General features: G+C 45.0%; 1 protein-coding gene across 1 annotated transcript in view; it reads left to right on the top strand.

Annotated features, from left to right (window-relative positions):
* Positions 1 to 21433, top strand: part of LOC130868466 (doublesex- and mab-3-related transcription factor C1-like) — a 177998-nt gene extending 156565 nt beyond the window's left edge. The window contains exons 2-7 of the mRNA XM_057760682.1: positions 17568 to 17725; positions 18139 to 18197; positions 18503 to 18642; positions 19942 to 20002; positions 20185 to 20332; positions 21324 to 21433. Coding sequence (XP_057616665.1) covers positions 17650 to 17725; positions 18139 to 18197; positions 18503 to 18642; positions 19942 to 20002; positions 20185 to 20332; positions 21324 to 21433 — 594 coding nt within the window. The 5' untranslated portion in view covers positions 17568 to 17649. The remainder of the gene's footprint in view (positions 1 to 17567; positions 17726 to 18138; positions 18198 to 18502; positions 18643 to 19941; positions 20003 to 20184; positions 20333 to 21323) is intronic.
* Positions 21434 to 21766: the final 333 nt, after the last annotated feature.

The following is a 21766-nucleotide window of genomic DNA, read 5'->3' as shown; positions in this document are numbered from 1 at the left end:
GATCTTTGAGATTCTGAGTGTGTCTGTTGGGAAGGAGAAAAGAGGGACAGTTGTCCTTGAGTACCTTGAGGAATTGACACATGGGCTATGGTTCTCTTGGGACATAAATGGAGACAGTTAGACTTGCTGCTATGAGAGAGGCAGAGACTGTGTTCACAAATATCTATAATTCTAGGACTCAGAAGGTGGTGGTGGAGGATCAGAAACTCAAGGTCATGATAGTGATGTCTATACCAGCATGGGCTCAAGGCCTTGTCTTGAAACAAAGATAAGGAGAGGAAAGGAATTCCTCTGATAAGGGAGACTACAATGGTTAATAGAAAATCCAGTGTTTTAATCAGAGTCAGTCCTCTTCAGGAAAGCCATCAAAGCCTGCTCTGACATTTGCTGCCTTTTACCAAGTGCTTATTGGGAGGTTGATGTGGATACAGTGGGTCCAGGGCTGTATTCATGGTCCCCGGGACCCAGTGACTTCAACGTATCCTACTGATATGGGCCATCATAGCCAGCCCATATCTATATTCATTTCACAGAGCAGTGCCATCCAGAGAGCTGGGTCACTAGCCTTTTGTGGGCAGTGATCAATCACCTTGGTGGGAAAACAGACTCACATGTTTTTGAGTTTGCTTATCATGGGGAAGAAAGGGCGATCCAGCCACCTTCGCTGTCAAGCTAGGACTCCAGCCTTTTCCCTGCAGGGGAACATCTCCAGACAGCCACAGTTTCCCTCATACAGGAAGGTCCTGTCTCAGCCACAGCAGGTAGAGACATTCAGATTATTCCAGAAGTGTGCTGTGCATTTGGTATAGAAAAGAGTTAGTGTCAGAGGTGTGCAATCCCCTTGACCTGTTGTGTTGGTGAAGACTGAGATCCAGTCCTCTCTGTGAATTCCATCCCTGTGTCCCTGTCCCAGTGTCCCACCGCCCCTTCTGCAGATAAGTACATGCTGGCCAAGCACTTGATACATTTTCCTCACTCCTTTGGACCTTGGGATGCCTCACTGACTTGTCTATCTGTTTCTCGTCCTGTCCTCCTTTCTCTCCCAAGTCCGTTCTAATCAAGCATACTACACCAAGGCCAATGGTGAAACGACTTATTGAAAGTGGTTTTCCCTACCATTTAGAATCCTCTAGCAATGATTATCTAAGGCTTAAGACTTGGCAGAAGGGTGAGTTTGGGATTGTTAACATCACATTTACCAAAAGAAAAACACAGTCACTTGTCACTCACGTCTTTCTAGTTTCCAGCTCCATCCACATGTTGACAATTTCAGCAAACAGATAGGGAGACTCTTCCTGTATCTTAAATGGCCCATAAGCTCTCCATGACTAAAGCCCAAGGCCCACCAAGGATCTGTAATCAGACTCCAGGTTTCTCTTCCTTGAATTGGTGGCAGCCAAGAGGCTCCAGAGGGAAGCAAAGTGGCAGGAAGTGTCTCACACTACCCTGAAGCCTGGAGCTGAAAATCTTTTTCTCTTTCTTGTACTCAACATGCTGTCATACCTTTTGTTTAGTAACTGGTGTTTATTGGTTGTACATAGAACTGAGTTTTATTCCGACAGTGTCATTCAAGTATAGGAGGAAGCTTGCCTCCACAACCCCTACTCTTCCTCCTGTTCTCCTCCAATTTATGGCAAGCGCCTCAATTTCTTCTAATCTGTTTCACTTCTTCTTTGATGTTATTTAGACATCCATGATTTTATGTATGTATGTATATGTATATATATGTATACATACATACATACATAAATATATATAGGTTAGGATTCCCAAATGCGAGAAAACATGTAAAATTTATCTGTCTGACTTACTTAACTTAAAATGCTACCCTTCAAATGCAGAAGAATAAGGCTAGATCCCACTTCTCTGTGGAGAAACCCATGGCAAGTGAATGACTAGAATGACTAGGTTTACTGTAAGACCTGAAACCCTGATAATGCTAGAGGCAGCTAGCATCACAGACAAGGATTTCCTGAAAAGACCTGTGCTTGTTTAGCAAATGAGGCCAGCAGAAAATGGAGCAGTTAATCCATTGAAGAGACATCATGCAGAATGGGGGAAAATCTTCACTAACCACAACTGGTAGAAGAGGACTACCTAGCTGTTCAGTATTGAAAAAGGGCAGCATGCCTGAGGATCTCTCCATGGTCCTGATCTTGCGGTTGCGGATGCTCTGGCCTAGCATGTAGCAGAGCTGGAGAGAAGCTTGCTAGAACATGATTGGCCTTGAGACCATGACATCTCAGATCCAGAACAATGATGTCTGTCAGAAGCAGCTCTTTGTTTGGCTGTAACTCTTATGAAGAGTATCACCCTATCAAACCCAGGCTGACTTTGAACTCAGAATGCTTCTGTCTCAGCCTCCCTATGCTGAGGATAGACACATACACCAACACAACCAATGTAATGTATGGTTCTGATCTGCAGTAGGAGGAGAAAGAATTTGAAGGTGCACCATGTGCAAACATTTCAAAATAGAGGTATCCTTGCTGGCTGCTGTTTCCAAGAGCATCTGAACTAGTACCTGCCTGCAGTGTATGTTACCAGATGGAATTCTTACAGTTTGTAGTGTCTCCCAGTTTACAACAGGATACAGGCAGCTCATTTCTATTCTGTTTCCATTCTGACTCGTGACACGGTACTCTTACTCCTTTTGAGATGGCCATTTCATTTTGATATCTGCCATTCTCAAATCAGTGGTCTTCTCTTCCATTGTAGCTTATTCCTTTTTGTTCATTTGTTTGTTCATTTTTTTCCACATTTATTTATTTATTTATTTATTTATTTATTTATTTATTTTGGTTTTTCGAGACAGGGTTTCTCTGTGGTTTTGGAGCCTGTCCTGGAACTAGCTCTTGTAGACCAGGCTGGTCTCGAACTCACAGAGATCCGCCTGCCTCTGCCTCCCGAGTGCTGGGATTAAAGGCGTGCGCCACCACCGCCCGGCTATTTTTTTCCACTTTTGCCATCAGAGTTCTCAGTGTGCTCCAGTGTGTTTCTTCTGTATGGGTGAAATGAAGACTTTGTTGCTCTCAGGCTCATTCTTCTGTTTGCTATCCATTTCTTCTGATTCTTTGGATGATTTCCAATCCACTGGCATAGTGGCAGTTTCTTCATGCTCATAATAACCACACAAGGCTGGCAAGATTTACCTGGATGTTCTGCTGGAAATAAAATATCTATGAGGCTTCAGGGATTTTCCCTCCAGAATCTAACAGGTTGTCAATGTCTGTATGCCGGCCCTAATGCTATGCAAATACCTGGGGCCATGACAGACTGTTCCCCATCAGTAATTCTGCTCCACACCTCCTAGACCATGGGAGCTCAGTCCGTTGCTCTGATGAGGGTCTCTGTCTCTATCTCCATCGCCAGACGTAGATTCTATGGTGATATTTGAGATAATCATCAGTGTGGTCGTGGTGCAAGGACAGTTCGGGCACAAAAATTGATCACATATTCGGTAACAAAGCAAACTTCCACAGATACAAAAAAATATTAGTGTCTTATCAGATCACCATGGAATAAAGTTAGAATTTAACAATAATTCTACACCTAGAAAACCAGAGACTCATGGAAACTGAACAGTCAACTACCGACTCACCCCTGGGTCAGAGAAGAAATAAAGAAAGAAATTAAACGAAAGAAAGAATTCAACAAAAATAAAGACACAACATATCCAAACCTATGGGACACTATGAAAGCAGTGCTAAGAGGGGAGTTCATAGCACTAAGTGCCCACATTAAAAAAAAATGGAGAAATCTCACATTAGAGACTTAACAGCACAGCTGAAAGCTCTAGAAAAAAAGAAGCAGATTCACCCAGGAGGAGTAGAAGACTGGAAATAATCAAACAGAGGGCTAAAATCAACAAAATAGAAACACAGAAAACAATCCAAAGAATCAATAAACAGAGAAGTGATTCTTTGAGAAAGTCAACATGATTGACAAACCTTCATCCAAACCAATCAAAAGGCAGAGAGAGAACACACAAATTAACAAGATCAGAATTGAAAAGGGGGACATAACAACAGACACTGAAGAAATTCAGAGAATCATTAGATCTTACTACAAAAGCTTATATACCACAAAGTTCTAAAATGTAAAAGAAATGGACTTATTTTTAGATAAATACCATTTACCAAAATATAATCAAGACCTAGTGAACAATTTTTTTACTTTTATTCTTTTTTAATTAAAATTTCCACCTTTCCCCGTTTCCCATTTCCCTCCCCCTCCTCCCAAATATTGCTCCTCCCCCCCACTCCCCTTTCCCTATCCCCACTCCTCTTCTCCTCCCCCCACTCCAATCCCCCTCCCTCTCGATACTGAAGAGCAGTACAAATTCCCTGCCCTGCAGGAAGACCAAGGTCCTCCCACTTCTATCTAGGTCCAGGAAGGTGAGCATCCAAACAGGCTAAGCTCCCACAAAGCCAGTTCATGTATTAGGATCAAAATCTAGTGCCATTGTCCTTGGCTTCTCATCAGCCTTCATTGTCCGCCATGTTCAGAGAGTCCAGTTTCAACCCATGCTTATTCAGTCCCAGTCCAGCTGGCCTTGGTGGGCTCCCAATAAATCAGTTCCACTGTCACAGTGGGTAGGTGCACCCCTCGTGGTCCTGAGTTCCTTGCTCATGTTCTCCCTCCTTCTGCTCCTCATTTGGACCTTAAGAGCTCAGACCATTGCTCCAAATTGAGTCTCTGTCTCTATCTCGATCCATCACCAGATGCAGGTTCTAAGGTGATATGTAAGATATTCATCAGTAGCCGGGTGGTGGTGGCGTACGCCTTTAATCCCAGCACTCGGGAGGCAGAGGCAGGCAGATCTCTGTGAGTTCGAGACCAGCCTGGTCTACAAGAGCTAGTTCCAGGACAGGCTCCAAAACCACAGAGAAACCCTGTCTCGAAAAAACCAAAAAAAAAAAAAAACAAAAAAAACAAAAAAAAAAGATATTCATCAGTATAGGATAGGATCATTTCAGGTTCCCTCTCCTCAGTTGCCCAAGGTACCAGCAGGGGACATCTCCCTGGACACCTGCAAGCCCCTCTAGAGTCAAGTCTCTTGCCAACCCTAAGATGGCTCCCTTAATTAGGATATATACTTCGCTGCTCCCGTATCCATCCTTCCTATATCCTAACCATCCCAATCCCTCAAGCTCCTGCCATCCTCCCCTTCTCACGTTTCTCATCCCATTTCCCCTTAGCCCCAAGCCACCTCATTCGCTAGTTCCCAGTTTTTGCCCGGCAATCTTGTCTACTTCCCCTGTCCAGGCAGATGACTATATGATTTTCTTTGGGTTCGCTTTCTTATTTACCTTCTCTAGGATCACAAATTATATGCTCAATGTCCTTTATTTATGGCTAGAAACCAATTATGAGTGAGTACATCCCATGTTCCTCTCTTTGGGTCTGGGATACCTCACTCAGGATAGTATTTTCTATTTCCATCCATTTGCACGCAAAATTCGAGAAGTCATTGTTTTTTACCGCTGAGTAGTACTCTAATATGTATATATTCCACACTTTCTTCATCCATTCCTCCATTGAAGGGCATCTAGGTTGTTTCCAGGTTCTGGCTATTACAAACAATGCTGCTATGAACATAGCTGAACAGATACTTTTGTCGTATGATAGGGCATCTCTTGGGTATATTCCCAAGAGTGGTATTACTGGATCTTGGGGTAGGTTGATCCCAAATTTCCTGAGAGATCGCCACACTGATTTCCAAAGTGGTTGCACTAGTTTGCATTCCCACCAGCAATGAATGAGTGTGCCCCTTTTTCCACACCCTCTCCAGCAAAGGCGATGATTGGTGTTTTTGATTTTAGCCATTCTGACAGGTGTAAGATGGTGTCTCAAAGTTGTTTTAATTTGCATTTCCCTTATCGCTAAGGAGGTTGAGCATGACCTTAAGTGTCTTTTGGCCATTTGAATTTCTTTTGTTGAGAATTCTCTGTTCAGTTCAGTGTCCCATTTTTTAATTGAGTTAATTAGCATTTTAAAGTCTAGTTTCTTGAGTTCTTTATATATTTTGGAGATCAGACCTTTGTATGTTGCAGGGTTGGTGAAGATCTTCTCCCAGTCAGTGGGTTGCCTTTTTGTCTTAGTGACAGTGTCCTTTGCTTTACAGAAGCTACTCATTTTCAGGAGGTCCCATTTATTCAATGATGTCCTTAATGTCTGTGCTGCTGGGGATAAACGTAGGAAGTGATCTCCTGTACCAATATGTTGTAGAGTACTTCCCACTTTTTCTTCTATCAGGTTCAGTATGTTCAGACTGATATTGAGGTCTTTAACCCATTTGGACTTGAGTTTTGTGCATGGTGACAGATATGGATCTATTTTCATTCTTCTACACGTTGACAACCAGGTCTGCCAGCACCATTTGTTGAAGATGCTCTCTTTTTTTCCATTGAATACTTTTAGCTCCTTTATCAAAAATCAGGTGTTCATATGTTTTTGGGTTAAAATCAGGGTCTTCTACTCGGTTCCACTGATCAACTTCTCTGTTTTTATGCCAATACCAAGCTGTTTTCAATACTGAAGCTCTGTAATAGAGTTTGAAGTCAGGGATGGTAACGCCTCCAGACAATCCTTTATTATATAAGATTGTTTTGGCTATCCTGGGTATTTTGTTTTTCCATATAAAGTTGATTAATGTCCTCTCAAGATCTGTGAAGAATTTTGATGGGCTTTTAATGGGGATTGAATTGAATCTATAAATTGCCGTTGGTAGAATTGCCATTTTTACTATGTTGATCCTCCCAATCCAAGAGCAAGGGAGATCCTTCCATTTTCTGGTATCCTCCTCAATTTCTTTCTTCAAAGACTTAAAGTTCTTGTCAAATAGATCCTTCACTTCCTTGGTTAGGGTTACCCCAAGATATTTTATGCTATTTGTGGCTATCGTGAAGGGTGATGCTTCTCTGATTTCCCTCTCTGCTTCCTTATCCTTTGTGTATAGGAGGGCCAAGTGAACAATTTAAATAGAACGACACCTACTTGTAATGAAAGTGTCAGATGCCCTCTGACTATGATCTCATAGGTGGACTGAAGGTGAACCAGGTGTTGACAGGATCTAGTTGCTAATAGGCTGCAGCATGAGGGCCTTAGCCTGTTTCTGTCTGATAGATATATGACTGCCACCCACTCATTGTAAGCTGTTCATCTCCACAGGGACATGTGCAGTTAGTACTGGAGAGAGAAAGTTTTCCTGTTAGGGGAGGCTTAGTCTTGTGACAGCCTGCCCTTGGGCATCAATGACTTACTACTATAGTTTCCAAACGCTGTTGGCTACAAGCATGGCATTGGGTTGGAACCATTTCATTAGGACACAAGAGAAGGAAAGCATACAATAGTGGTTGCCAGTGACCTGAAGGTGGCATAGAGATGACAATGTGAACATAGAGGTATAAATACAGCCAAACCGCAAAACTTATTTTTTATTTTAAGTATATAATATATCCTATACCTTGGTATCCTGCTTTGAAGTATGTATAGGTTGTAAATGTGATCACTGAGTGCATAAAAAATAGTCTGGGCTAGCTCTATATAACTTATTTTACCATTTAAACACTTTCTACTTTTGCTTCCTTTATGAAACAAAATTATAAATTTAGGTATATATCAAACAGGTATGTTCAACATCTATGTGTTTACGACTTCACTGTGTACGGGAAATGTGCATGGTGGAAGATCGTAAATGCTTTCTCCACAGAAGAATAATGGTGACTCTGGAGGGTGACTGATGGGATTTAGCTTGATGGTGATAGTCATGTCACAATGGTTTACACACTTGGAAACCCTACATGCAGACAATTTTTATTTTGAATTTTTTTATTTTTGAGAAAGCTAAGGGGGACACATAGACACAGCTGTGAGAACCCAGGGCTCAAACTCCACAAGCGCCGAGCCCTTAGAAGTGGCAACACTTGCACTGGCCCTGCCCTAGTTTACAGGCTAGGAGAAGAGAGTGCTCTTGGAGAGAGTACAGAGAGTCACTTGTGACTGGGGTTGGCAGTGGCAAGTATCTTCTTCTGGGAAGTATGGACTCTGTAGTTCTGTTGAGTGGGAGGCAGGACACAGGGCCAGCAAAGCCTAGAACTGTGTGTCTCAACCGTCCTTATGTTGTAATCCCTTAGTACAGTTCGTCACCTGGTGGTGACCCCAACCATAAAATTATTCTCTACTTCATAACTCCAAGTTTGCTGCTGTATGAATCATAATGTAAATATGCGGTATGTAGAATGTTTGCTATGTATCCTCCAAAGGGTCGAGACACACAGGTTGAGGACTGCTGACCTAAAAGGACCATGCTAGGTGATTGTGGCAAGAGCTGAGATCAGTAGCAGAGGTATATCATTTGGAGAACAAAATGTAGTGCTGGATATCCCAGTGAGCCCTGTGTCGGCAGTGGACAGCTAGTTCTGTGGTCACGATTAGTCAGCTTGGGAGGTGTTGGGCAGGATGGGTCTGTGTCTGGTAGGAGGGACAGATGTGAAGGCTTCTCATGCATCTGTCCAGCGGCCTTTATCCCACCTCTGCTCCTGGGTTCTAGCTCAGCTACTGAGAGGATCCAAATTTCACCAATTATTCCAATTTGTTTCTTTGTTTCATTTCTATCTCTTCTCCCTTTCTTCTCCACTCCCTTCTCACTCCCCCTTCTCACTCACACACATGGACATGGAGAGGTTGACAAACTCAGAAGGCATAACCTCTGGGCAGACTTTCTTTCTCTTGGAAGGTAGACTTCTAATTCTCTTTTGGGTTGGAAGGGCCGAGCCTGTTCCTGAGGTTCGGCTAAGACTGGAGAAGTTGTGACACAGAGCTCACATTCTCAGCTGAGTTTGGATCTACTTGACACGAACGGGGGTCATCTGCGAAGAGGGAACCGCAGTGGAGGAAATCCTTCCATCAGACTGGCGTGCAGGTCTCCTTGATGAACACTTGCTGGCAGAGGACCCAGTCATCTGGGGCTGTGCCATCCATGGGCAAGGGATCCTGTGCTATGTAAGCAGAGTAAAGAAAGTAGCCCGAGAAAACCATAAAAGCTCGGCAGCAAGCAGCCTTTTCTATGGCCTCTGCTTCAGTTCCCGCCTTGAGTTTCTGTCTGTCTTCAATCAATTCTAGGAACCTAAGACGTATGCTGAAACAAACCCCTTCTCCCCAGCTTGCTTTAAGTCTACGGGGTTAATAGAAACCAATATCACAGGAACAAAGTCAGTAGACAGAGGACTTGTGGGGGGAGATGATGCTCAGCCCATCAGACCTGCCACAGAAAGATCACTTCTAAGACATTGATCACAGTGGAATTAGCTACTTGGTGATGGTGATTCTGTGATGTCGATTTGACTGGATTTGGAACCAACCGGGAGACACAACTCCGGGGATGTCTGGGAGGATGTTCCCAGAAACATTTATCTGTGGAGAGAGTGACTGCCCGGGAGTGTGGACTGCATTGATACATGGACTGGGTTCCAGGGTCGAATAAAAGTGAAAAAGCAATTTCCAGTGTCTCCTCCTCCATGCATTCTGTTTTTTCCCAGTTGTGGAGTCTCGGCTGCCTGCTCCTGCCAATGTGAAATCTTCCACATTAACCTCCAGCCTGGATTAGACCCTTTTCATCTGTGAGCTAAAATATATTCTTTCTGTGAGCTATTTTTGAAAGCAATGAAAAATATAACCAATACAAACTCCAAGTATTCTCTATGTGTGGGTCCCATGCTGGCTGTCCTACAAAAGTAGAGAAGAAGGCTTGAGGCTTGAAATTCTGTTGTCTCCCTGTCCACTTTCTGGCCTCTGAGAAGCCCTTCCTTCTCTCAGCAAGGAAGGACTCACCCCTTCTCAGCAAGGAAGGACAATGGTTTCTCACAACTGGTCCTGGTCAAGCATTTTTTTTTACTCCATTAGTTTGAAGCATACAGGAGACTGTCATTTGAAAGGGAAGGGGTATTTGTGTTTTCTGTGTCCTATTTAAGTCTTCCTGTAGTGAAAATACATTGTATAGGTCAGTAAAACTGCCTAAGGTTAAAGATGAGTTGTGTTTTATCCTCAATGCAGCCTTGCCCTGGGATAAATGTTTCAGGACCTTTCAGGGTCGCCCTAGGAAGACAAGAAACCCTCATAACGTGGAGAGTGCCCTTGCGTAGTAGAGACAAACAAGGCTGTTTTTTGGCCCCTGTCTTATCTCGAGGAGCTGTGGGCGCTTGGGTGGTGTTTTGAGCACAAATCTAAAGCCCTTTTAGGGGCTCCACATATTCTTTGTGTATGCGTCCCTCCCCATAGTCTCTGCTCCAGACTTGTCAGCTATGAAGTCTGCATAGACTACAAGGGGAGAGGCCTGCAAGCTGCTCCTCCTGGGTGTATGGAATATGGGGGTCAGAGGTGCCAGCTGTGAGAAAGAAACAGTTTTGAGTGAGACTGCTTTGCTTCAAAGACGGGAGCAAGTGTCATTGCCTCAGAGGGGGACCTGATGTCCTTAGAGAACTCAGAAAGACACTTGCTCTCCCCTCCAAGACATCCCACCCCCATCACCAAGACATCATCTCCCAGCACATCTTAAGTTGATGTCAGTACGAAAAATAAATAAAATATAATGAAGCCAAAACATTGTAAAGCATGATGGCCTTTATTTCAACCATACTGAACAAGATTCTCAGGAGGGCAAGGGCGTGGGCAGCTAAGGCCATGGCCCCGTTCTCGGACCCCAGTGGACCCTGCCTTTTTCTGTCTGGCGGCCTCTCCTGAGAAGGACACAGAGAGACAAGTGGACCCTCAGAAGCCCTGTGGGAATGGAGAGGAGGGCTGGGGTGTTCTCTAGGGGAGAGGGAGAGAGTCATTGCAGCTTGCTGTGAGTGGTAAGAGGCAGGCTGGCTCAGAGCCCTCACCTGAAGAACTTGGACACTCGTGCCAGGGCTCTCTGGAACCGACCCTTCCAGGGCCTTCTCGGAGAAGCAGCCTTCCCAGTTCCCCTTGGGCCATTGGATGAGTTCTTCATGTTGTGAGCAAAGACAATACCTTCCTGGAAGTATTGTTGTGGGTTTCTCACAGTCTGAAAAAGAGAGTTGAGACCTCATGTTTGCGGTCCCGCATGACTGCTGTTCATTACCTCATGTGGGAACTGCGATGTGTATCTGCACTACTGGTTGAGGTGCTGAGGATGGAGAAGTTGGGTGCCCTGACCTGATGAACCCCGTTATCCCTGGAGGATGTTCCAGAGCACATGAACATGAAACTCACCTGCCCAGGGTGTGGAAAGAAGGGAAAGAATATCATCTTCCTAGAGAGTGACGCCCCACTCAGGACATTTATCCACAGTTCTCCTGAGGTCCCCGCTGTGCTGGCTGTGGAACTGAGACCTGCCCCCTGCATAGCCCTAATCTCCACTCCTCCACAGCACTAAGCCCCATTGTTCCTGCCCATGATTCCTCCCTGCTTTCAGTTCAGTACATTGTGCTCAACCAGTAGATACATTTCTGGTGCATGGCCTTCGTCCTAACTCCCGCCCCCAGAACTTTCTGTTTCTTCCTCTGCATTTCACCTTCACTCTGGCCAGCTCAGCAGCCTGAATGAAGTTCTGCAGGCTGAACTGAAAATGCCGAGGTCTTCGGGTACATGGTGAGTTCCCTGTGCGTGGGGTTTCCACTGACAAAAGTGCTCCTGAGGCCTGTCTGTGGTTGCCCCGTTTAGTTAGGACTGTGAGGTTTCTCATGGCGCTCTCTTGGTGCATGGTCCAAATCATTCATAAAATTCGAGAACAAGGTCTGGGCATGGCGCTCTGAGGCAGGAAGGCCTGGACCCTACTTCTTCTCTCTGATGTGTTTGCTGTGTGCAGGTTACCCGCATATCTGAGTGTCTGCTTCTGGTGAATGATGGAAAGTATTTGGGGACTGCAGAGCGTGTACAATGTGCAGGACAGTCCTCAGGTCGTAGGTATTAAAGGTTAGCAGTTTACTCTTAGAATCGAGATTCACTTTGGGTTACATCTTGGAATCTGTTGGAGCCATCGATCTTTACTTTTTTCCCCTCAGGGTATCCACTTTTTCTGTCCCATTTCCTAATAGAATTATCGTGGAGCCTTTGTAGTGCTGTCTGTGACCTGCCTCTGATCTCACTGGTGTGTGTGTCCTAAGGTGACTCCGTGCTGTGGTGCTTACCTCCGTGTTGGAGCATGATAGTGAAATTCCTGGGTTCAGACATTCTCCATCGTTGTCCTCTTCCAAATGTCCTTGGCCCTTTTGTGTTGTAAGCACTGCTATAGAACTTTGAGCAATAACTTTTCCTTTTGTTGATGATTACAGAGAGTGGAAAGCTTTTGAGTGCTTTAAACAGTGAGCATAGCATAGTTTATTTTAATTTCTATTAACAAGATTTTAATAGTTTTCTGTAAACAAATATTCCAGTGCTTGTGCCTATATTCTTCACAGATATTTCATTTATTTTAATGTTATTTTCATTTAAAAAATTCCCTTATGGTGTATTTGTTTGTAGTTTATTGTTGTTTTCATACTAGTTTATATTTTAGCTTTGCCAAAACCGTTTCCAACCACCAGGTGATGACTTTTCCTGGGGTCTGGAAATAGTTTTAAAGTATTCTTTGAAAATTTCACACAGTTATCACGTTCCTTCCCAACCTCCACTTCTCCCAGATTGCCCCTCCCTCAAGTTTCTCCCTTTTCGTTTTGAATCTCCGTGCCTCTGTCTACATTCCGTGCCTGACTGAACCAGCTATGGCTTAAAGAATGATGCTGGGTGCATGTGGTGAGGATCTGGAGCAACATTCTGCCACATTTCTTAAATATTGACTGGAAATTTCTGTCTTTCCGTTATCACGTGTTTTCTGTGACAATACAACCTAGACCGTACATCAAGGTAGAAGTGAGAGCATTTGAGGGAAGAAGTGAAAGCCAAGGGAGTGAAAAGAGGGTAATAGAGAAAAATAAAGATAGGTGTCATATGTTTTTGCATGTGAGGAATCCACCCTTCACTGTAAATGTGATAAGGGTGAGTATGCCGGACATGGAAGTACAAGGGATCCTTTCTATGTGGATGAAGGGGACTCAATGGACAGGGAACAGCAGAAGGTAATGGGGGTCAATGTGAGCAAAGTGTAGTATACCATTGTGAAAATGTCATAAGGCCCATTATTTTGTGTGAAATCATAAAAATTAGTAGAAGTGTATTTACCATTTCACCATGAAACATTTCCTGTAGACTTTGTTTTTCCTTTGGTTTTTTTTATTTTAATTTAATTATTTTTATTATTTAATTAAAAATTTCCACCTCCTCTCTTCCTCCCATTTCCCTCCTGCTCCTCCCATCTCCCTCCCCCACTCTCCAGTTCAAAGAGCAGTCAGGGTTCCCTGACCTGTGGGAAGTCCAAGGTCCTCCCCACTCCATCCACATCTATGAAGGTGAACCTCCAAACAGACTAGGCTCCCACAAAGCCAGTACATGCAGTAGGATCAAAACCCAGTGCCATTGTCCTTGACTTCTCATCAGCCCTCATTGTCTGCCATGTTCAGAGAGTCTGGTTTTATCCCATGCTTTTTCAGTCCCAGTCCAGCTGGCCTTGGTGAGCTCCCAATAGATCAGCCCCACTGTCTCAGTGGGTGGGTGCACCCCTCTCAGTCCTGACTTCCTTGCTCATGTTCTCCCTCCTTCTGTTCCTCATTTGGACCTTGGGAGCTCAGTCCAGTGCTCCAATGTGGGTCTCCGTCTCTATCTCCATCCATCGCTAGATGAAGGTTCTATGGTGATGTGCAAGATATTCATCAGTATGGCCATTGGATCGGGCCATTTCAGGCTCCCTATCCTCAGCTGCCCAAGGAATTAGCTGGAGACATCTCAGATAGATATTATGGGATTAAGAATATTCCCCTTTGTTCCTAAATTAGCATACCTTCTTTTTGATTTTTTTTATCACTGGAGTTTTCAGATAATCACATCCGCTTTCTGACACACATCTTGGTGACCACTCCTCTCTTATCCCACTAATACAGTAAAATTCATTCATGGATTTCTTTTCCTGCCCTTTCTTTTTATATACAGTCTTACTCTGTAGGAGACGAAGTGCTGGAATTCACAGTGTAGCCCAGTCTGGCCTCCAACCTTTGGTGTTCCACTTGCTGCAGCTTCTTTTGTGGTAATAATATTACAGGAATGCACCACCAGGCTAGCTTTATTTGTGGTATTTAAGTGTCAAACTAGGGACTGGAGTGATGGCTCAGTAGTTATGGGCACTTGTTACTCCAGCAGAGAATCTGGGTTCAACTCCCAGAACCCACATAGTGGCTCATAACCACCTGGAACTCCACTTCCAGGGAATCTGGTGCCCTCATCTGACCTCCGAGGACACCAGGCAAATGGTGCACATACATACAGACAGGTAGAATATGCACACACACAGAAGTAATTAAAGCCAAGAAAAATTAATAGTAAAATGGTCTTGCATTCCTAGAGTAAACTGTGCTTGTTAATGAATGTTTTTTCATACACTGATTCAAACTGCTAACATTTCATGAGAGGTTTGCATCTATGTTCATGAGAAATACTTGTCTGTAATACTTCTTGTGCTGCTTTATATTTTTAATACTTTTATTAATACTTTGAGAATTTCATATAATGTGTTTTGATCACATTTACCCTCAACTCCTCCCCTTAACTCTTCCCAAGCCCACCCCTACCTCCCCAAGTTCTTACCTTTTATTTTGTTAGATTTTCTATTAATATAATATGTACATGGGGCCTTTTGCATGTGTCTGCTGATGCCCAAGAAGGCCAGAAGAGGATGTTGGATCCTCTGTAGATGGAGTTAGAGATTATGAACAATTTCCTCCTGTTGTGAATGCTGGGATTTGAACTTGGGTCTTCTACAAAAGCAGTGCACACTCGTAACTGCTGAGCCATCTCTCTAGTACTATCCTTTTGTTTGTTTGTTTTCATAACCCATTGGCTCCAGTTTGTGCTCTCCCAAAACTTCTGGGGATAGGGCCATCTACCCGAGCTTGGTCACCTTACCAGTAGCCACAGCCTTAAAAGTAATCCTGACTCTTCCTTCCCCAGAAGCCATCAAAACCTCCATAACACCTCAGTTATAGGTGAGTGCTCGTGAACTCCTTCCTGCCTCATAGTCAAATGTTGACTTCCTTTTGTGCAGGTCTTGCGTGGGCAGCCACAGCTGCTGTGAGTTCATGGACGCAGCAGTCCTGGCATGTCCTGACGACATTATTTCATTCTTGTCCTCCTCCACCACTGAGTCTTATGTTTCCTCCCCCTCTTCCAGGGATAGCCTTGGGGCTGTGTATGACATAGATGTCCCATTTGTGACGTAGCATCCCATAATCACTTGTTCTCTACACGGTGCATGGTTACAGGTTTCTTAGTTAATCGCCATTCACTGTTCAAAGACAGACAATTCTCTGACGGGGTCTGGGAGATGCACTAATCTATGGGTTGAAATATACAAATTTAAAGAATAAGGCCTACTATGTCAAGTCAGTAAAATAATTTTAGTAGATTTACCTTGGGACCTTGAGCTCCCCAACCATGGATTCTTGGCCAGATTTGCAGGCCTTAAATCGAACCAGAAAGCAGTTTCTCCCAGTAACACATTTTTACTATCGTACCCAGGGACATATATTGCTATGGTGGTCATTTCTGCAGTTCACAGGGTTCACAGCTAGGTAAGAACATTGAGGAGATCTTTCTCTCAGCGGCCTGCATAGTACCTTCTAGTACTGTAAATGCTAGCTAGCAGAAAGGAAGCTTCCAGGGCCGCTTTCCATCTCACCACAAGTGTTCTGGGATTTCTCTTCCAGGACACCTCATCAGGCCTTTATCTGGGCCCAGGGGGATCAAACTCAGGTTGTCAGGCTTGTATGGCAAGCATGTTCACTTGATGAGCCATCTCCTGAGTCCAACCATAAGACTTGTTATTAAAAATTATTCAGTTTAATATTCCCTGCCTTGCTCTACTCTGCCCTATCAGGCCAAGCCAGTTGCCTTACTAACCAATGGTATTCACAGCATACAGAGGGGAATTCCACATCAAGTAGTTTGGCTACATCATTTTCACCCCTACCTCTCCACCTAAATTCCTCCCATATCCACTTCACTCTCGCTCAAGTTTAGGACCACTTACTATTTTTAGTTGTATTGTTTTTTCAAACACAAACTGTCTTTTTTCACTTAGATACCAATCCCAATTTCCAATCCTTCCCTTTCTTCCATTCCCTCCACCTTATCACCTACTGCACACCCCCACCCCGCAATTCTCAGAGGATTCAGGGCACATTGCTTTTGGGTAGGTCCAAGGACATTCCCACTCTATCTAGGCTGAGCAAGGTATCCATCCAAAGAGAATGGGCTCCCAAAAAGCCAGTACAAGCTGTAGGGATAAATCCTGGTGTCACCCACATTCAGAGGGTCTAGTATGGTAGTAATCTGGCTCCTTCCCTGTCTGGCTGGAGTTGGTGAGCTCCCATTATCTGAGGTAAACTATTTCAGTGGGTGTCCCCATCGTGCTCTTGACCTCCTTGCTCATATTTCACTTGGCCATTTGTATGCTTTAGAGATTTGTCCATTTCTGTCCTTTGCTTACATCTCATGTACGTTTTGTATTGTGGAATGATACCTTTTTTTGTTTTGAGATATGTCCCCTAGTTAACCCAGAATGGTATGGAACTTCTGATCCCCCTGCCTCACCCTCTTGAGTAGCCTAATGTGATTCCTTATGAGAAGCAAGAGGACAGTCAGTGTAAAGGGGGATCCAGGTGGTAATCAAGATTGAGGTTAAGTGTGCAAACAACCTTAATGGAAAGTTAAGGGAAAGAAGGCATTCATGAGACTCCTGTCTGAGAGCATGGGACATAAAATCCCAGGCCGGAAGTGAAAGAATGAAGGCCATGAGGAAGACAATTAATGATGCGACAGAATGGATGGAGTGTAGTGATTGTTGAAGATGCAGGACTGTCTGGGCCTGAAAATGGATTGTGAGAAGAGAAGATAAACAGAAAATCTCATGATCAGGTTGAACATCTGTGAGACCGTGAAGAGCTTCGTGCATGTGGGACTTTGGGAAGGGGACTATATAAGAAGGCCTAGGTGGAAATTGAGAAAGCCATAGGGAAAGGAGGAAGTGAAAGCTTACTCCAACAGTGAGCACAATAGAGAGAAAAGTCCCAGTTACTGAAGCTGTAGTTTTCTAAGGACAGAGTAAGTAACCTGGAGATGGGGGACCCAGGTGCTACTCTCACCCCCACTCCTGACCCTAAAGCCATGCAACATAACTCATACCTGCTGTACCCCGCTGCTTTTCTGACTCCACATGTAACAGTGGGCATGAGACTGGAGCTCCCCGGGGGAAAGAATTTTCCTTCAGAAGGCCTATAGGCCACTCGTACAGCTTCTACAAGCACTGCATCACTACCCAAAGCAGGGATAAACAGCATTTCTGCCTCTTCCACGCCGCAGATGTCACAGGGCACTGCCTTCTTGTGAGTGTCATGTCGGCAAGGTTAGGATCAGGCCTTTTCCACATTGCTAACCTGGTTCCTTCAATCCTTCACTAGGGAACAGCATGGGCCCTTGCCTGCTGTGAGCGCCTCAAAGAAAGAGCAGAGGACAGGGCTGAAGAGGCACCTGGATCAAGGAATGATAAAGAATATGGCTGTTGCCCCTAAATTCTACAAGCATGGCAAGAAGCTGGCTGGTGTAGCAGAAAGCCGCAGTGAGTGTCTTTGGTTAGCGAAGGAACCTGAATTTAGGTGGAGGGAACATGAGCAATTCTGTCAGCATCCCTGTCTTGAGATTGCAGTGGGACCGTTGGTAATCGCTCATCAAACCAGTGTTAGGAATTAAATGCTTTGGAGACATGTCCACATCCCTTGCTTATATTTTATGTAGGTAGACATTTGTTGCCGAGTGGTAAGCTTGTTTCTTTGAGACACTGTCTTGCTACTTAGCCCAGAGTGTTCTCCTGCCCCTCCTGCATCAGGCTCCACAGCGGCCATTCACTAGAAAAAGAAAGGAACCCCAGAGTTGGGAAAGAGGCATAGTATGGCAAGGCCTCCAAATGGGGCTGTAATATTTGGAAGGATGGTGTCAGTGAGGCTTATGTAAGCTGTGCCTGGTGTTTTACAGATGGACAGGAGAGCACTGTGCACAAGAGTGAGGCCAGGTCCCACAAAGTTCCACAGGAGGTAAGGAGACTCTGGTGCTTATGGGAGGTTCTTCCAGAAGCTCCCCCTGACCCCTTGTACTGTGTCCTAACGTCATGTGTTCCATCCCCACATCGGCCGTGATTTACCATGTGAGCTCAGGTTTAACTGCATCTTCCTGGATTTTAGTGTGAACTGAAAATTAAAATTAAAGGTAAGCCTCGATGATCTTCAAGGGCTTCAAGTTCTGACATTCTGAGTTGCTGTAGTCATCCGACAACATGCTCATCTCTCCTCTTTTCATGGTAGGCCGGGTACCCAAATTCCTACTATTGTCTCTACTCCAGCAGGGAAGTTCTCGGGGAACTCATGCGCCTAGCCAGCAGAGAGAATGGGCAATTCTGCCCAATGTTCCAGTGAAATTGGAGCAGCAACCAACGATTTCTTTTTCCCGGGCACCTCGTGATCCATCTGTCAGGTTCAAAAGGTGAGTTGAATACGGCCCTAAAGCCAGCTGTATCTTTGTTACTCCATGTTCAGCACTGTGGTTGGTGCCATGGGAGATAGGCAAATGAGAAAGGACAAAGAGGAGAAGGAAGAAGAAATGTAATAGGAGAAGAGGAGGTGAGGAGGAGGAGGAGGCATCATCTCAGAAGGAGGAGTGAAGAGAGGGCACTTGGCCTTGAGAATTCCTAATCTTGAGGGTTTCAATGAGTGATTTCATCTTTCCAAGTCCATGTTTTCCGGTAGCCACTCCGGGAAAACAGGCTACGTTTATGACATTGACAAGAGAAGTAGAAGAAGGTGTACCACATAGTAAGCCCTCAGTGAGCCTGGGCTGTTGTTCCATATCACAACAGATGGATGTGAGAGAAGATTCGGTTGGAATTTGGGGTCATGATGGGGAGTGCTATAGAGGCCTAAAGGAGTGCTAAAGGCAATAGAGAAGACTTCCTAGAGAAAGGCCTGGCTTGTCCTTCATTGTGGGTTCCCCTTTCATTTGCATCTCAGTGGGGGAGAGGGGAGAAAGACAGAGTCACAGAGCTTCCTGGGAAACAGACTCCCTCCAGAGACCAGCATCAAGGTGCAGATCTGGTTCAATGTTTAGGGTCACTGGCATATTTGCTTACATTACCCAATCAGCTAAGGTCATATTGAGTTACTGTCCAAGGAATCCAAATGCCATGCAGCCCTTTTCATGTGTGGGTATATAGGGGCAGTATTGCCAGGCAGTGTGTCTGCAGACAAAGGGCAGGAACCAGCCATCTCCCTGGGCTTTGATGCCAAATTAGAGAGTCTCCAGTTAGCTGGGACTCCATTATGAGTCATATAGCATTCCAGAGACGCAGATCTGCTCATACAGTCACAGGAGGTATTGGCATTTGTCACGCTCCCTGTCTTTTAGACACCATTTGAACAGAGACTGACTCATCACTTCATAACCACTGGGGACTGGGCAAAATGGAAGCAAGAGCCAGTACCTGAAAAAGGAGGGGCTCCCATCTTTCTGGCTGCTTTGCAGATTAGAGCATAGTGTCTTTGGGTTCTTTGTCATATTCATTGCAGCACAGGAAAGAAAGATCTGGTAGCAATTAGTATTTCAAGAAAAATATAGAAGTTTTTAAAGGAAACAGGCCAAGAAGGTTTCTGGTTGAAAAGGACAAACATCTTGGAGTCGTTCAGATTTCCCCAGCCTGGTTTGAAAACCCCTGGTGCGCCAAGTCTTCTAGTAGTAGGTTTCCATTAGAGGGTTTCATTCCCTGGCCTCTCCTCTCCTTTTTTCTAGATTTTCAAGTGTGACCCTGCAACACAGTGCTACCCCTGGCCCTCTTCTTCTGCAGCCACAGGTCCTGGCAAAGTAGTGGCGTCCAGGTCCCTGGGAGGGAATGAGCTTAGTGAATGGGAAGAGCAAAAAAGCCTAGGGTGGGAGTGGGTGCTGGAGGGAACTGGGCACTTAAAGGGGCACCTGTGTTAGTGGGAGGAGGTGTGGTTTCTCAGATGCCATTATCTGACGCCATTTCCTTTGCAGGTCCCTAATGCCACCAAGCAGGATTCTGTTGTTGCTCTCTTAGAGTGGCAGAGGACGCTGGAGGCTGCAGAGGCCCTGTTGGCCCTGAAAAACTCTTCTAAGGATCCTTGCGTTTCTGCCTCTCTGCAACATCGTGGCAGCATGCCAGGTAGCTGTCTTCTCCAAGATGGAGCATGGGGTAGGGGACGTTGGGAAATTGGAAGGGTTGTGGTGAACTGGTTGTGGTAATCCCTGGAAATCTGGATATTGGACCTCTTGGGTCAGACATTTCAGATGCTCAGTCCAACGTGAGAGATGGAAATCAGGGTCTTCTCGGTGAATCCCCAGTTCTGAAGTGTTTTCGCTCAACAGCAAATGGGCAGGACCTGAAGTAAAAACAAAACCACCAGCACCAAGGCGACTACAAAAGGCCCCTGTAGACTGAGCCCCCGTCCAAGGTGGCCAAGTCTTATTGGGCGCCTTCAAGGGCATGTCAAGGGAAGGAATAGAACTAGGTGTAATATGTCACAGCCCATGGCAATATCTTCTGTCCACTGGAGACTGAGGAAGACTGGGAGGACATGCATGGAGGATAAGGGTCTGCAATGGAACAAGATCATGCCGACATCTTCAAGGGTTTCCCTTGTAGCTTGGATGCTTTCCAGTTGGAATGTTTCCCGACACGCTCACTGCTCCATGTGGTCACTGCTCAGAGGGAAATGGCATAGTTGGGGAGGCTGGACGGGAAGGCTGAGCCCCGATGAGAAGCCTAAACAAAGACCCTGATGAAGTGTGTTAGTGGGAAGCCACTTTGGGTGGTGGACATCCAAGAACAAAGGACAGTGAAGGAAGCTGGAGACCTAGCTTCTCACAGAGGTCTGGCAGAGCGGGTGATGCAGGCTGGGTCAGAAAATATGGGGAGGGGTGTGAAGAGACAGCACATCTCTGATATGGGGAGAATCCTATATGTAGACCTCAGGATTGACAGAAATAGTGGTGACCCTGACTGAGAAACGGTATAGCCAAGATCAGAGATATGGGGGGGTGTTTGCTTCTGGTTTCAGTGACAAATCACTGATTCGGTGCGGCACCAAGGAGTGAGGGCTTACTGCGTAGAGACATGTATGAAATCTGACTCTGGCTTTTCCTTTTCTTTTCAGGTGATAATGGAGAGAGAGGACCACAGTCTCCTAGTTCCCGCCTGCCACCAAAGCCTGCCAGCTCTGTCTCACTTTCTGGACATCTGGAGTGCATGTCCTACTTGACCTGAGAGCCTGGAGTAGGAGGCCTCTCTAGAGCACTGCCTGTGTGGTATCCTGTTTCATGTCCAAAATGACTAACATTTGTAAAGTGTTTATTTTTGAAACAAGTTCTCATGTGGCCAGCCTGGCCTTGGATTCAGTATATAGTTGACAATGACTTTGAACTCCCAATCCTTCTGCTTCCACCTTCCAAGTGCTGGGACTACAGGCATGTACCACCATGCCTGCCTTTAAAAAATTATTATTTTAAGTGTTAAAGAATTTTATAAACTTTCAGGCCCTTTCTATGATATAGGGAGTCTACTTGACTGAAGATCGATGCTGAACTATATCCATTATTA

Source organism: Chionomys nivalis, chromosome X, assembly GCF_950005125.1.
Source record: "Chionomys nivalis chromosome X, mChiNiv1.1, whole genome shotgun sequence".
Taxonomy (NCBI): domain Eukaryota; kingdom Metazoa; phylum Chordata; class Mammalia; order Rodentia; family Cricetidae; genus Chionomys; species Chionomys nivalis.
This window is presented reverse-complemented; position numbering and strand designations above follow the sequence as displayed.